The 13645-nt window shown below is 37.1% G+C and overlaps 1 protein-coding gene across 1 annotated transcript in view; it reads right to left on the bottom strand.

Moving 5' to 3' along the window:
• Positions 1–13645, bottom strand: part of ATAD5 (ATPase family AAA domain containing 5) — a 70765-nt gene that overhangs the window by 9935 nt on the left and 47185 nt on the right. The window contains exon 19 of the mRNA XM_077165271.1: positions 3874–4054. Within this exon, the coding sequence (XP_077021386.1) occupies positions 3874–4054 (181 nt within the window). The remainder of the gene's footprint in view (positions 1–3873; positions 4055–13645) is intronic.

Genomic DNA, 13645 nt, shown 5'->3' with positions numbered 1-13645 from the left:
TGGCTAAGAGATTTCAAACAGAGTTGAAAGGTTATTCTTATGCATTATGTAGATAACTGCTTTTTAGTTTATGGTGTATTGGCATAGCTAGAGGGAAGTACCTGAAACTGTAGAGATGTGTTGCTGTAGCCTTGATTCTTGAAGATGACCATAGAATCATATCGCTTTTATAATATAGCTGTTATATTATAAAAAACCTTGTGAGTGAAGCTTCATTTATGCAGGGTGTAAACAAATGAAAAATAAATAAATAATGGGGGGTAAGGGGTACAAAAAAATTGGGTAGATTGCATTACTTGTCAATGAGAGGAAGGGGTAAGAAGGTATGGGAAGCATGGGTTTTTTCTTTTTATTTCTTTTTGTAGTGTGCTGCAAATGTTCTAAAAATGATCATGGTGTTGAATATACAACTATGTAATGATATTGTGAGCCACTGATTGTATACTTTGGATGGACTGTATGGTATGTGAAGATATCTTAATAAAAACATTTTAAAAAGTGGGGAAGATATTTTACTTTTTACTTTATATACTTCTATATTGTTTTAATTTTCAGTGAGTGTGTACTGAGTTTTTTAAAAATGCAAGAATGAAATATTAATAAAATTATAAGATCTTCAAGAAGAGAAACTATATGCTATACTTTTCTTCTAAAGTTCTTGGTATAATATTTAATATCCAACAGTATGGCAATAAAGACCTATTAACTAAAGTGTGCATTTTATACTAGGATATACATATATCATTATCACATTTACTTCTAAGAAATAGATGAAGCTGCCACCACCTTACAAGAAATTAATTAAATATATACATGTGGGTGCACAGGTGATTCAGTGGTAGAATGCTCACCTGCCATGTGGGAGACCAGGGTTCGATTCTCAACCCAGGCACCAAAGATAAGTAAATAAATATATACATGTGTCTACTTTAAAAAATAACATTCATCCTGACCAAAAAGGGGGAAAGAAGTATAACAAATGAGGTATCAGTGGCTGAGAGAGTTCAAATAGGGTTGAGAGGCTACTCTGGAGGTCACTCTTACATAAGCTTCAGTTAGACACTTCTACCTCTCATAACTTGCCAACCCCCAACCAAAACCATTTCTGCCAGTTCTAAAGAATACCTAGGGTAATACATAAGATTCTGCAAAGGTTCCATGAACTAGGGTAACTTTCCAGAAACCTACAACTTCCAGATGGGTCCCTGGACCAGATAAGTCCTGAAACCTAGAGACCAGCCTCTTCTGACATCAGCTAGTTCCATCTCCCTACCCCATATTACTGACAGCCCCTTCTAACATGAAAAAGTTAGGACGGCCATAGCCGAAATACCCCTAAAGAGTGGAATAGAAAGATCAAAGGTGATGGTGGAGTTATATAGAGAAGGTAGGTTTAACAAATGAGTATGATTGCTGAATCATTATATTGATATTTGTTTTAGTCTCCAGTGACTTAGAGCAGCTAGAAGTTAAAACCTAAAATTGTGACATTTTAACCCATACCAAACTCTGAAATCTGTTCTACAACTAACTGTCCCGACATGCTTTGAAATTTATTGTTTTTTCTATATATGTTATTTTCAAAAAAGGTAAAAAAGAGTCGATTGTGATGATAAATGCATAGGTATATGATGATATTGTGAACCATTACTTATAAACTTTGGATGATTACATGGTATGTGAATATGTAATATTTATCAATAAAAAATAATTTTTAAAAAAGATCAAAGGAAAAGATGGAGTGGTAAAAGACAGGATTTAACAAACTGTATTACTCCTAAATCATTATATTGATATTTCTTTTGATCTCCAGTGTCTTGGAGCAGCCAGAAGGAAAACCTAAAACTGTAGAACTTTAACCCATATCAAACTCTGAAATCTGTTCTATAACTAATCACTGTGGTGTGCTTTGAAATTTATTGCTTTTTTGGATATATGTTATTTTTCACAATTAAAAAAAATAAACAATTTGAACTAATCAAGAAAAAACTGATAGGGGATTCACAGAACTTCATCTGGAGGGTCATTTAAATATTGATATATTTCCCTGAACTGTGCCTATGGAGCATGGAAACCACAAACTATGGACTTCTTCAGGGAAGAAGTCTTACTCATGTAAAAACGACCTGGCATGGAGAAAGCATTCGATAAATACTTGTGACTTGAATTTGGTAACAGTGATGTCTGAAGATCACTGAGAAAGAAACTATCTCTGATATTACAAAATTCTGAGAAAAACAGAGTTATAGACTTTTGAAGAAGCTAAAAAGGACCTTAATTACAGTACTGTCAAATAAAAAAAATGAAAAATATCTATATATACTGACATGGAAAAATCACCAATATGTTTTTTTCCCCAATTTTAGTTGGGTTTATTATTGCTTTTAAATTGCCTACAGATAATGTGCCCTGTCTGCACCTGGGGCAGACTGCTCCCATTCCACACCACCATTCAGTATACTGATTCCAATTTCTATATCCTAAGGAAGTCCCCTCTCCCCCATATTTCTTTTATTTTTTTAAAAATATTTTTAATCAGATATGTTCATTCACAATACAGTCCATGCAAAGTACACAATCAGGGTGGGCCATGGTGGCTCAGCAGGCAAGAATGCTTGCCTGCCATGCCAGAGGACCCGGGTTCGATTCCTGGTGCCTACCCATGTTAAAAAAAAAAAAAAAAGCACACAATCAATGGCTCATAATATCATCACATAGTTGTATATTTATCACCATGATATTTTTTAGAACAAAAGAAGAAATAAAAAGAAAAAAGAAAAAAAACAGATATCCCTACCCCTTCCTCTCACTGACCATGAGTATTACAATCTACCCAAATATTTTTTTACCCTTTATCTACTCCTAACATTTACTTATTTTTTGTCCTTATTATTTTACTCATATGTCCATACCCTGGATAAAGGAAGTGTCAGCCACAAGGTTTTCATAATCACATGGTCACAACCAATATGTTTTTACTAAGTGAAAAAAAGAAGCTAATGAATAACATATATAATTCTATTGGTTTTATGAGAAACTATACATTTGTAAATGTATCAGTTTTAATAGTTTGGAAAATTTTAACAGCTATACCTTTGGAGAGGAGAGGGAATGGGATGGGAGGCTAATTTTTTTTATGAGGTCATACTACTTTATTTATTTATTTATTTATTTATTTTTAGGTACATGGTCTGGGAATCTAACCCAGGTGTCCTGCATGGAAGGTGAGCATTCTACCACTGAACCACCTGTGCACCCCATATTACTTTTTTTTTTTTTTTTTTTTTTTTAAAGGAAAGACAGAGAGAAGGAAGGAAGGATAGAAGGAAGGAAGAGAGGAAGAAAGGGAAACACCTTTTAAACATTTTCTTGCTTTATTGTATTTTGTTTCTCCGTTTTCGTTACATGGGCTGGGGCCGGGAATCGAACCGAGGTCCTCCGGCACAGCAGGCAAGCACTTTGCCCGCTGAGCCACCGCGGCCCGCCCCCCATATTACTTTTTAATCTTAAAAGAACAACTGCAAAATAAAAGGTAAGTTACAGATTATTTAGTTCAGCCCTACCGCATTTGAGGTGCAGAAACAGACTCAAAGAAGTAAACTGAATTTTGGAGGCTGCAAGGTATTTTGTAACATAGTCATGCTGTCAAACTCAATTTGACTAGCTCTATTTACCCACGTTTCAAAGCTCTATTTACCCAAATGTTTTTGTGAACATACTACTATCCAAAGTTGGCTTATGTACATTTATTTTGAAGATCAATGTGACCACTGGATGCTCAAAATTTTTACAAGCTCTCAAATATTTTGGTACAGCATATATTTTTATATAGGGTCCTGTCACGGAAATATCTTTTGTAACAAATCAACTTACCACAAAGGGATAATGGCCTTTCTTCTAAAAATCCACCACCACTTCTAATCCAGAATTGTAAGTAAAGGATACTTTTTCTGATATCACAAGAATTTGTAGATAACAAGGTGACAAAGTCTTTTATATCAGTTCTAAAATTCTCAGTCAAGCAGATCATCTGTAGGTAGCTGGCAACATTTAGCTTAAAGAGACAGAGAGAGAAAGAGACAAGAATGGTCAGTTGTAAAGTTAATAGAAACACATTAATAAAAGATATGGACAATAACCTAAAAGTGAAACAAATCTGATAAAGTTCACAATAAAGTCTTCTTGAAAATGATAGTTGTGCTGGTTTGAAAGGATGTATGTACCTTGAAAAGCCATGTTTTAATCAACATTTCATTTCTTAAAGGCAGAATAATCCCTATTCAATACTGTATGTAATTTGATCATCTCCCTGGAGATGTAACCCAATCAAGAGTGGTTGTTAAACTGGATTAGGGGAGGTGTGTCTCCACCCATTTGGGTGGGTCTTGATTGGTTTACTGGAGTCCTATAAAACAGGAAACATTTTGGAGAATGGAGATTCAGAGAGCGCAGAGAATGCTGCAGCACCACGAAGCAGAGAGTCCACGAGCCAGTAACCTCTGGAGATGAAGAAGGAAAACGCCTCCTGGGCAGCTTCATGAAACCGAAAGCTAGGAGAGAAAGCTAGCAGATGACACCATGTTCGCCATGTGCCTTCTCATTTGAGAGAGAAACCCTGAATTTCATTGGCCTTCTTAAACCAAGGTATCTTTCCCTGGATGCCTTACATTGGACATTTCTATAGACTTGTTTTAATTGGGACATTTTCTTGGCCTTAGAACCGTAAACTAGCAACTTATTAAATTCCCCTTTTAAAAGTCATTCTGTTTCTGGTATATTGCATTCTGGCAGCTAGCAAATTAGAACAATAGTTCTCTAAAAATACAGAAGAATATGCTACCAAATAAAATGTATGTACATATACGTATTTTCATTAATTGTATATATTCTAAAACAGCAGGGGAGATTCTCCAACCTGAACATTAGGGGCAAATTTATAAACTTTGGGGAAATTCCTATGGTATGGCTTGACAGACTATTTTATGCCCTTTAAAACTATGACTATGAATACTATACCAATATTGAAAAATACTTATTATATAATTTTTAAAAACCTAAGTTAGAAAATTGTATTGACATATGCATAAAATCTCATATGTATGTCAATAAGAAACAGCAGAAGGAAAATTTGATTCAGTGAAGGTAATGGAATAAGTGAATTTCTTTTATTTTATTTAGTGTTACATTAATAGTGCTGCAATTTTTTAATAAAACAAAAAAAACAAAACATTTTTTAAGTCTCTAAGTAAATTGTAAATATGCTTAAATGAACAATTCTCTTCCCACAGTTATTTATGGAAAACTTTTTATCTGAGAAAGCTAAAATATAAATAAAATTGTACTGCATTCCACAGATTTTACAAGACTACCATAATTTTCATTTCATAGTAAACACAGCAATTGTTAAAAAATATTTCCCTATGAAATGTTTTATTTATTCCATAGATACACATTACTCCTGTACACTTCTGTTTCAAACTGCGAATTCTGCTTCTCATAACGAATTAGTAGCTACTATCTAAAAAATCCTCCTGCCATTAATAACTATAAATTCTGTAGTCAACAACAAATAAAGAAAAACAACTTAACAGCACTAGAGAGTGACCAAAAGCAGATGAAACTGGCAGAAAAATCAACACTTGGACAAAGGGAACAACACCAAGTGTGCTGGTTTGAAACTGTATGTACTCTTGAAAAGCCACATTCTTCTAACCCAATCTTGTGGGAGCAGACCTATTGTCTGGGTGGGACCTTTGATTAGGTTGTTTCCATGAAGATGTGAAACACCCAATTGTGAGAGGGACCTTTTGACTGGGTTGTTTCCATGGAGATGTGACCATGCCCCTTCAAGGTGGGTCTTAATCCTCTTAATGGAGTCCTCTATGAAGAGACTAAAAGGTAGAAAACATAGTGCTTAGAGCTGGCACAGAGGGCAGAGGGATGAAACCAAAAGACATATATGTTTGGGGATGCTAAGCTAAAAGATGAAACCAGTTTGCCCCAGAGAAGCTAACTGAGGACCCAAAGACACTTAGAAAGCCACAGGAATCAGAAGCTGAAAGCAATGAACGAGGAGCTGAAAGCAATGAACCAGTACACACCATCCATGTGCCTTCCCAGGTGTTCCAGATGCAGAGGCTTCTCTTCAAAGTCAAGGAATCTTATTCTGGATGCCTTAATTTGGATATTTTTCATGGCCTTATAACTGTAAATTTGTAACCTAACAAATTCTCTTTGTAAAAGTTAATCCATTCCTGGTATATTTCATGCTGGCAGCTTTAGCAAACCAAGTAAACATCCTCTTTTTTTTTTCAATTCCATTTTGGCTAAGGGCAGGCTATAGCAGGGATGACTGAAACTCAAGTGTTACTGGCTTAGAGGACAGTTTGGGATGAGTACAGTAGATAGAAAGTGAGAGGAGAGGTCCCAGAAAGCAGAGACAGAAATTCAGCCTATAAGTAGGACCAAAATCTCTGACTGACCCCAAAACTTTGCAAACGTGGGCCTGCCTCAAAACAGCCCAGTCACAGCTAAAACAACTGAACAGGGATTTTAGCTGCTAACCACTGCAGGAGTATACTGTGTGAGAAAGATAACAAAATCCAGAGCCTATAGTCTATATAGACTATATTACAATGCCCATGAAAAAAATCTAAAATTACTAGACATACAAAGAAACCTATACTTCAGAGACAATATAATCAATAGAGACTGATCACAAGATAACCAAGATGTTAGAACTAGCAAACAAGGAATTTCTAAGCAGCTAGTAAACCCTGCTAAGAAAAACATGTTCATAGTGAAAGAACAAATAGGAAATATCAGCAGAGAAATATAAGTTATAAATAAGAGGCAATGAAAACTATGAAACCAAAAACCATAATATCAGAAATAAAAATTTCACTGGATAGGTCTAACAGGAGATTGGAGATGATAGAAAAAAATATATCAGTAACTTGAGGATAGATAGAAATGACTGACTGAGAAGCAAGGCAGAAAAATGATTGAATATAAAAAAAAAAACAGTGCCACAATGACCTGGGAAACAACATAAAATGTCTAACCTAGCTGTATCTAAATACCAGGAGGAAAAATGAGAATAGGTGTAAAATAAATGAAAAGAAACAATGTCTGAAAATGTCCCTAACTGAGAAAAGACGTATCTTAAGGTATGTAGATGCTCAGGGAACTCCATATAGGAAATGGAGAAATAGAAACCCTTGTACACTGTTGGTGGGAATGTAAAATAGCATCATCACTTTGGAAAACAGTTGGCAGTTCCTCAAAAAGGCAAACAGAATTACCACGACACTGTAATTCTACTCTTAGGCATATACGCCAAATAACTGAAAGTAGGGACTCAAACAGATATTTGTACACCAATGTTCATTGCTACATTATTTACAACAGCCAAAAGGTGGAAACACACCAAGTGTACATCAAAAAATAAATGGATAAACAAATTATGGTATATACCTACAAAGATATAGTATGTAGCGATAAATAATAGCCATTAAAAATAGGAATGGACTGAAGAAGCTTGGAGAGAAAGCTAGCAGATGTTGTCATGTGCCTTCCCAGCTGACAGAGAAACCCTGAGTATCACTGCCTTCTTGAGCCAAGGAATTTGAATGTCCCCACTACTCCCAAGAAACAGACTTTCTCCCTCTTGGTGCTCTACTACAGAACTTAAAACAGTATTTTCATGCAACATTAAAAACCAGAAGAGACAGACAGAGAGGCAGGGCAAGATGGTGGTTTAGTGAGGTGTGGAATCTAGTTTGTCCTCCAGAACAGATAGTAAATAGCCAGGAACGGTACAGAACAACTGCTAGGGGAGTAATAGTGATCAGACACACAGTGTACACCAGTTTGAACCAGGTGGAACAACTGAGACCCCCATAAGAACTTTAAGTCCCCCAAGTTGTGGGGGCTAGTGCCTCTCCCCCAAAGGCACAGTAGACTGGTTCCCAGAGGGGAAAGGAAACAGACTTAACTACAGTAAGGGCTTAGCTCAACCAAGCTCCAACTGCATAATTAATTAACAAATTCTGACAACTGAAAATAAGCCCTTAGCACAGATAAACCTGGAATAAGCACTAAAGGTACTAGGAGTTTTTGCCCCAGCAAACAGGAGGCAAGGCTGATAGGAAAAAAAAAAGGTTTTTTGAGTTGGATAGCACAAAATATTGGAAAAGGGCTGGACCCAAAGAAAAGGGGGCACATAGAGCCTGAAGATACACAGAGCCACGAACCAACTTAAGCTCTTGATTGACAAACCAGAGGAGCGGAGGTCCCAATCTGAAAAGGCTTCTTTTTTGCTTTTGGTTCTGCTGCTTAACAGCTCATTAGATAGAACTGGAAGGGCAGGGTGCCCTGAATAACTAAAAAGATCTTGAGAAAGAAAAATGAAGTAGGAGGTCTAACACTACCCAACTTTAAAGCATATTATGAAGCTACAGTGTGGACAAAACAGCATGGTACTGACATAAAGATACACTGACCAATGGAATCAAATAGTGTTCAGAAATAGACCCTCTTATCAGTGGACAACTGATCTTTGATAAGGCAGTCAAGGAAATTCACCTGGGACAGAGCAGCCTCTTCAATAAATGGTGCTTGGAGAACTGGATATCCATAAGCAAAAGAATGAAAGAGGATCCATATCTCACACCCTATATAAAAATTAACTCAAAAGGGATCAAAGACCTACACATTAGATCTAAGACCATAAAACTTTTAGAAAAAAATATAGGGAAATATCTTAGTAATAGGAGGCTAGGAGGCAGTTTCCTAGACCTTACACCCAAAGCAGAAGCATTGAAAAAAGAAATAGATAAATGGAAACTCCTCAAAATTAAACCCTTTTGTGCATCAAAGATCTTTGTCAAGAGAGTAAAAAGGCAGCCTACACAATGGGAGACAATATTTGGAAACCACATATCAGATAAGGGTTTAGTATCCAGGATATGTAGAGATTCTTCAGTTCAACAACAACAAAACAACTCAATTAAAAATGAATAGACATTTCTCAAAAGAGGAGATACAAATGGCTAAAAGGCACATGAAAATACTCTCAACTTCACTGACCATTAGGGAAATGCAAATCAAAACCATGATGAGCTATCATCTGATACCCACTAGAATAGCCATTAAAAAAACAACAACAGCAACAAATGCTGGAGAGGATGTGGAAAAAGAGGCACACTTATCCACTGATGGTAGGAATGTAAAATGGTACAACCACTGTGGAAAGCAGTTTGGCAGTTCCTCAAAATTAAGTATAGAACTGTCACATGATCCAGCAATCCCATTACATTTACACGCCAATGTTATAGGCGGTTTATTTACAATTGCCACGAGATGGAAAATTCCCAAATGTCCATCAACAAATGAGTGGCTAAACAAGCTCTGGTATATACATACAATGGAATATTACACAGCTGTAAGACAGAATAAAGTCATGAAGTAAGTAGCAACGTGGATGAAACTTGAGGACATTATGTTGAGTGAAATTAGGCAGAAACAAGGACAAATACTGTATGGTCTCACTAATATGAATTAACATTACTGAGTGAGCTTTGAGAATTGAAGTTAAAAACACAGGTTATCAGGAAATAGAAACAGGGTAGAGACTGCACAATTGGTGCTGAACGAATACAGATTGTGCAACAGAACTGACTGCAAAAATTCAGAAATAGAGAGCATAATACTACCTGATTCTAGCATAGTAATATAAATACATTGAATGAAGCTGAATGTATGACGGCAAGAGAAGGGCTGGAGGCACATATGAAAACAAAAGGAAAGGTAGAGGATAAAGACTGAGTCGGTATAATTTAGGAAAGCATACAGTGGACAATGATGGTGATTAAATGTAAAAATAAAAAAACATTTGCAAGAAAAAATAAATGCCAACATTGCAGGGTGCTGAAAATAGATGATATGGTGGGGGGGTACAATAAATGCAAACTAGGGTCTGTAGTCAACAGTAACATTGTAATATGCTTCCACTGAATGTAACAAAGGTATTATGCTAAACCTAAATCTCAACTAGATGGCATGGGGGAGGGGTATGGATTCTTTGTGGAAGAAAAGGAAATGTCTTCATATACATTATGGTGATGAAAGCATGTCTATATACTTAGGTTGGATTGTATGATGTGTGAATAAAACAGTTTTAAAATGTACAGAGAGAAACACGTGCTAGAGAAAATGAGGAGAAAGAGATGTACCTATTCACTGTCGGTAGGGAAACTGAAGACATGCAGCCCATTGGAGGGGAGTATGGTGGTTCCACAGGAGGCTAGGGGTGGGGTTGCCATATGATCTTGAAACCCGTTGCTCAGAATATACCTGGAGGAACTGAGTGTGGAGACACGAATGGACATTTGCACCCTGGTGTTTCTGGCAGCAGTGTTCGAGATCCACAATGGATGGAGGTGGCCTAAGGGTATATCAACTGAGGAATGGAAGGGGTAATATGGTGAATACACACAATCGACTACTGAGTGGCCTCAAGAAGGAATGAAGTTATGAGGCATGCAAGCAGGTGTATGAACCTTAAGGACTGTATGTTGAATGAAATGTCAGGGATTAAAAGACAAGTATTATCATGTCTCAATCATTTGGACTAATGATAATATAAAAACCTGAACTGAAATCTGAACATGGTTATCAGGTTGGGGCCTATTACAAAGGGTCCTAGATTGTAAGCTCTTATAGTAGTCACATATATTTGGGAGTTGTTCATTGTTATTTCTAAATTCTGAGATACTGAGCTGATTGCTTATAACCTAGTCATTTCCAGAAACTTCAGGTATTTATGGGATACCTGAGACAGAGTTAGAGCTCAGAAGCTATGAAAGTCAGTAGTTCCCCATACAGGAACTGTTTATAAAGTTGAAAAAGGGATCAGACTTCGAGTACAGATATGAATTAAGCTGATCTGGATAGGATTAATGTAAATCAGGATACAGCGTAAAGGATGATATGATCCATATTTAAAAACTTCAACTTCTGTGTGAGATCAGAGGGAGAGATGTTTATTTGGTGCAAAATTTATATTTTGAGTAGCACATTACCTAATTTAATTTGTATGGTCAGTTTAGTAGAACACCACAAGGGGTAGGGTATGTATGAGATTTTTTGTTGTTTTTTTTTTCTTTTTATTCCTTTTTCTGGAGTGATGCAAATGTTCTTAAAAATGATCGTAGTAATGAATGCACAACTATGTGATGATATTGTGAGCCACTGATTGTACACCATATATGGAATGTATGTGTGTGAAGATTTATCAATTAAAATATATATATATATGAATGAAGTTCTGTTATGTGCTACTACCAGAAACTTGAAGACATCATGCATAATACTTCTACATATATTACCTAAGAACAGGAATATTCAATAATATAACCTCATTAAGAAATGCTATCAAGTTAAAGATATATTAACATTGAGAAGGAGCATATAAGGTATATTCCATTTTTTTCAATTGTTTCAATAATGCCCCTTTGGGCATTTTCTTCCCCACTGTTAGATATACTCCATGATCATGTTTTGCACTTAACTGTCATTGACCTTTTGGTGTATTTTTTTTTAATGTGGAAACACATTCCACATAAAATTTCCCTTCTCGACTTCCAGAGAAGATGGCGGCTTACTAAGACGCACGGGTCTTAGTTCCTCCTCCAGAACAGCAACTAAAGAAACAGAAACAATACGAGACAGCTCCCGGAGCCATGACAGAGACCAGAAAGACAGCGTACCCCATTCTGGAACGGCTGAACGGGCAGGGAGAATCCGCTGCGGTGAGATACCCAAGGGGCGTGTGTTTTCCCGGCCGGGGCGGCTGGCGACTGGGGTCCCCTTCACGCACGTGGCTCCCTGGTCTGACTGGGAACGTTGGATAGCGGGGCCCTCCCACCACGCTTGGCGTCTCGGGCCAGCTGGGCAATTTGGACCGGCACTCCCACAAGCCGCGGCGGCCGGCGACCACCCCTCCAAACGCGGTTTCCCTGGCCGACTGCGAGATTCGGATTGGCAAGTTAAAGGAGCCACAGCATCTTTTACTGGTGGGACCCGCAGACAGACGAGCGCCACGAGCGCCACCTACTGGGCAGGAAAAGAAAAACAGAGCCCAGAGATTTCACAGAAAAACCTTTCAACTAGCCGGGTCCCACACCCAGGGAAATCTGATCAAATGCCCAGACACCAGCAGAAAATAATGGATGATGCTTGGAAAATTGAAGATATGGCCCAGTCAAAGGAACAAACCAATAGTTCAAATGAGATACAGGAGCTGAGACAACTAATGCTGAATATACGAACAGAAATGGAAAAACTCTTCAAAAACCAAATCAATAAATTGAGGGAGGACATGAAGAAGACATGGGCTGAACAAAAATAAGAAATAGAAAATCTGAAAAAACAAATCACAGAACTTATGGGAGTGAAGGACAAAGAAGAAAAAATGGAAAAAACAATGGATACCTACAACGGTAGATCTAAAGAGACAGAAGATAGAATTAGTGAACTGGAGGATGGAACATCTGAATTCCAAAAAAACCCCAGAAACTATAGGGAAAAGAATGGAAAAACTTGAGTAGGGGATCAGGGAACTGAATGACAATATGAAGCACACAAATATACGTGTTGTGGGTATCCCAGAAGGAGAAGAGAAGGGAAAAGGAGGAGAAAAACTAATGGAAGAAATTATCACTGAAAATTTCCCAACTCTTATGAAAGACCTAAATTTACAGATCCAAGAAGTGCAGCGCACCCCAAAGAGAATAGACCCAAATAGGCGTTCTCCAAGACACTTACTAGTTAGAATGTCAGAGGTCAAAGAGAAAGAGAGGATCTTGAAAGCAGCAAGAGAAAAACAATCTGTCACATACAAGGGAAACCCAATAAGACTATGTGTAGATTTCTATAGCAGAAACCATGGAAGCTAGAAGACAGTGGGATGATATATTTAAATTACTAAAAGAGAAAAACTGCCAACCAAGACTTCTATATCCAGCAAAATTGTCCTTCAAAAATGAAGGAAAAATAAAAACATTTATAGACAAAAAGTCACTGAGAGAATTTGTGACCAAGAGACCAGCTCTGCAAGAAATACTAAAGGGAGCACTAGAGTCAGATATGAAACGACAGAAGAGAGAGGTATGGAGTAAAGTGTAGAAAGAAGGAAAATCAGATATGATATATATAATACAAAAGCCAAAATGGTAGAGGAAAATATTATCCAAACAGTAATAACACTAAAAGTTAATGGACTGAATTTCCCAATCAAAAGACATAGACTGGCAGAATGGATTACAACCCAGCAATACCACTGCTAGGTATCTACTTAAAGGACTTAAGGGCAAAGACACAGACAGACATTTGCACACCAGTGTTTATAGCAGCATTATCTACAATGGCAAAGAGATGGAAACAGCCAAAATGTCCATCAACAGACGAGTGGCTAAACAAACTGTGGCGTATACCTACGATGGAATATTATGCAGCTTTAAGACAGACTAAACTTATGAAGCATGTAATAACATGGATGGACCTAGAGACCATTATGCTGAGTGAGTCTAGCCAAAAACTAAAGGACAAATACTGTATGGTCCCACTGATGTGAACCGACATT

This window comes from Tamandua tetradactyla, chromosome 6 (assembly GCF_023851605.1).
Source record: "Tamandua tetradactyla isolate mTamTet1 chromosome 6, mTamTet1.pri, whole genome shotgun sequence".
NCBI lineage: Eukaryota > Metazoa > Chordata > Mammalia > Pilosa > Myrmecophagidae > Tamandua > Tamandua tetradactyla.
The sequence above is the reverse complement of the archived record's forward strand: the minus strand, read 5'-3'. Positions and strand labels throughout refer to the sequence as shown.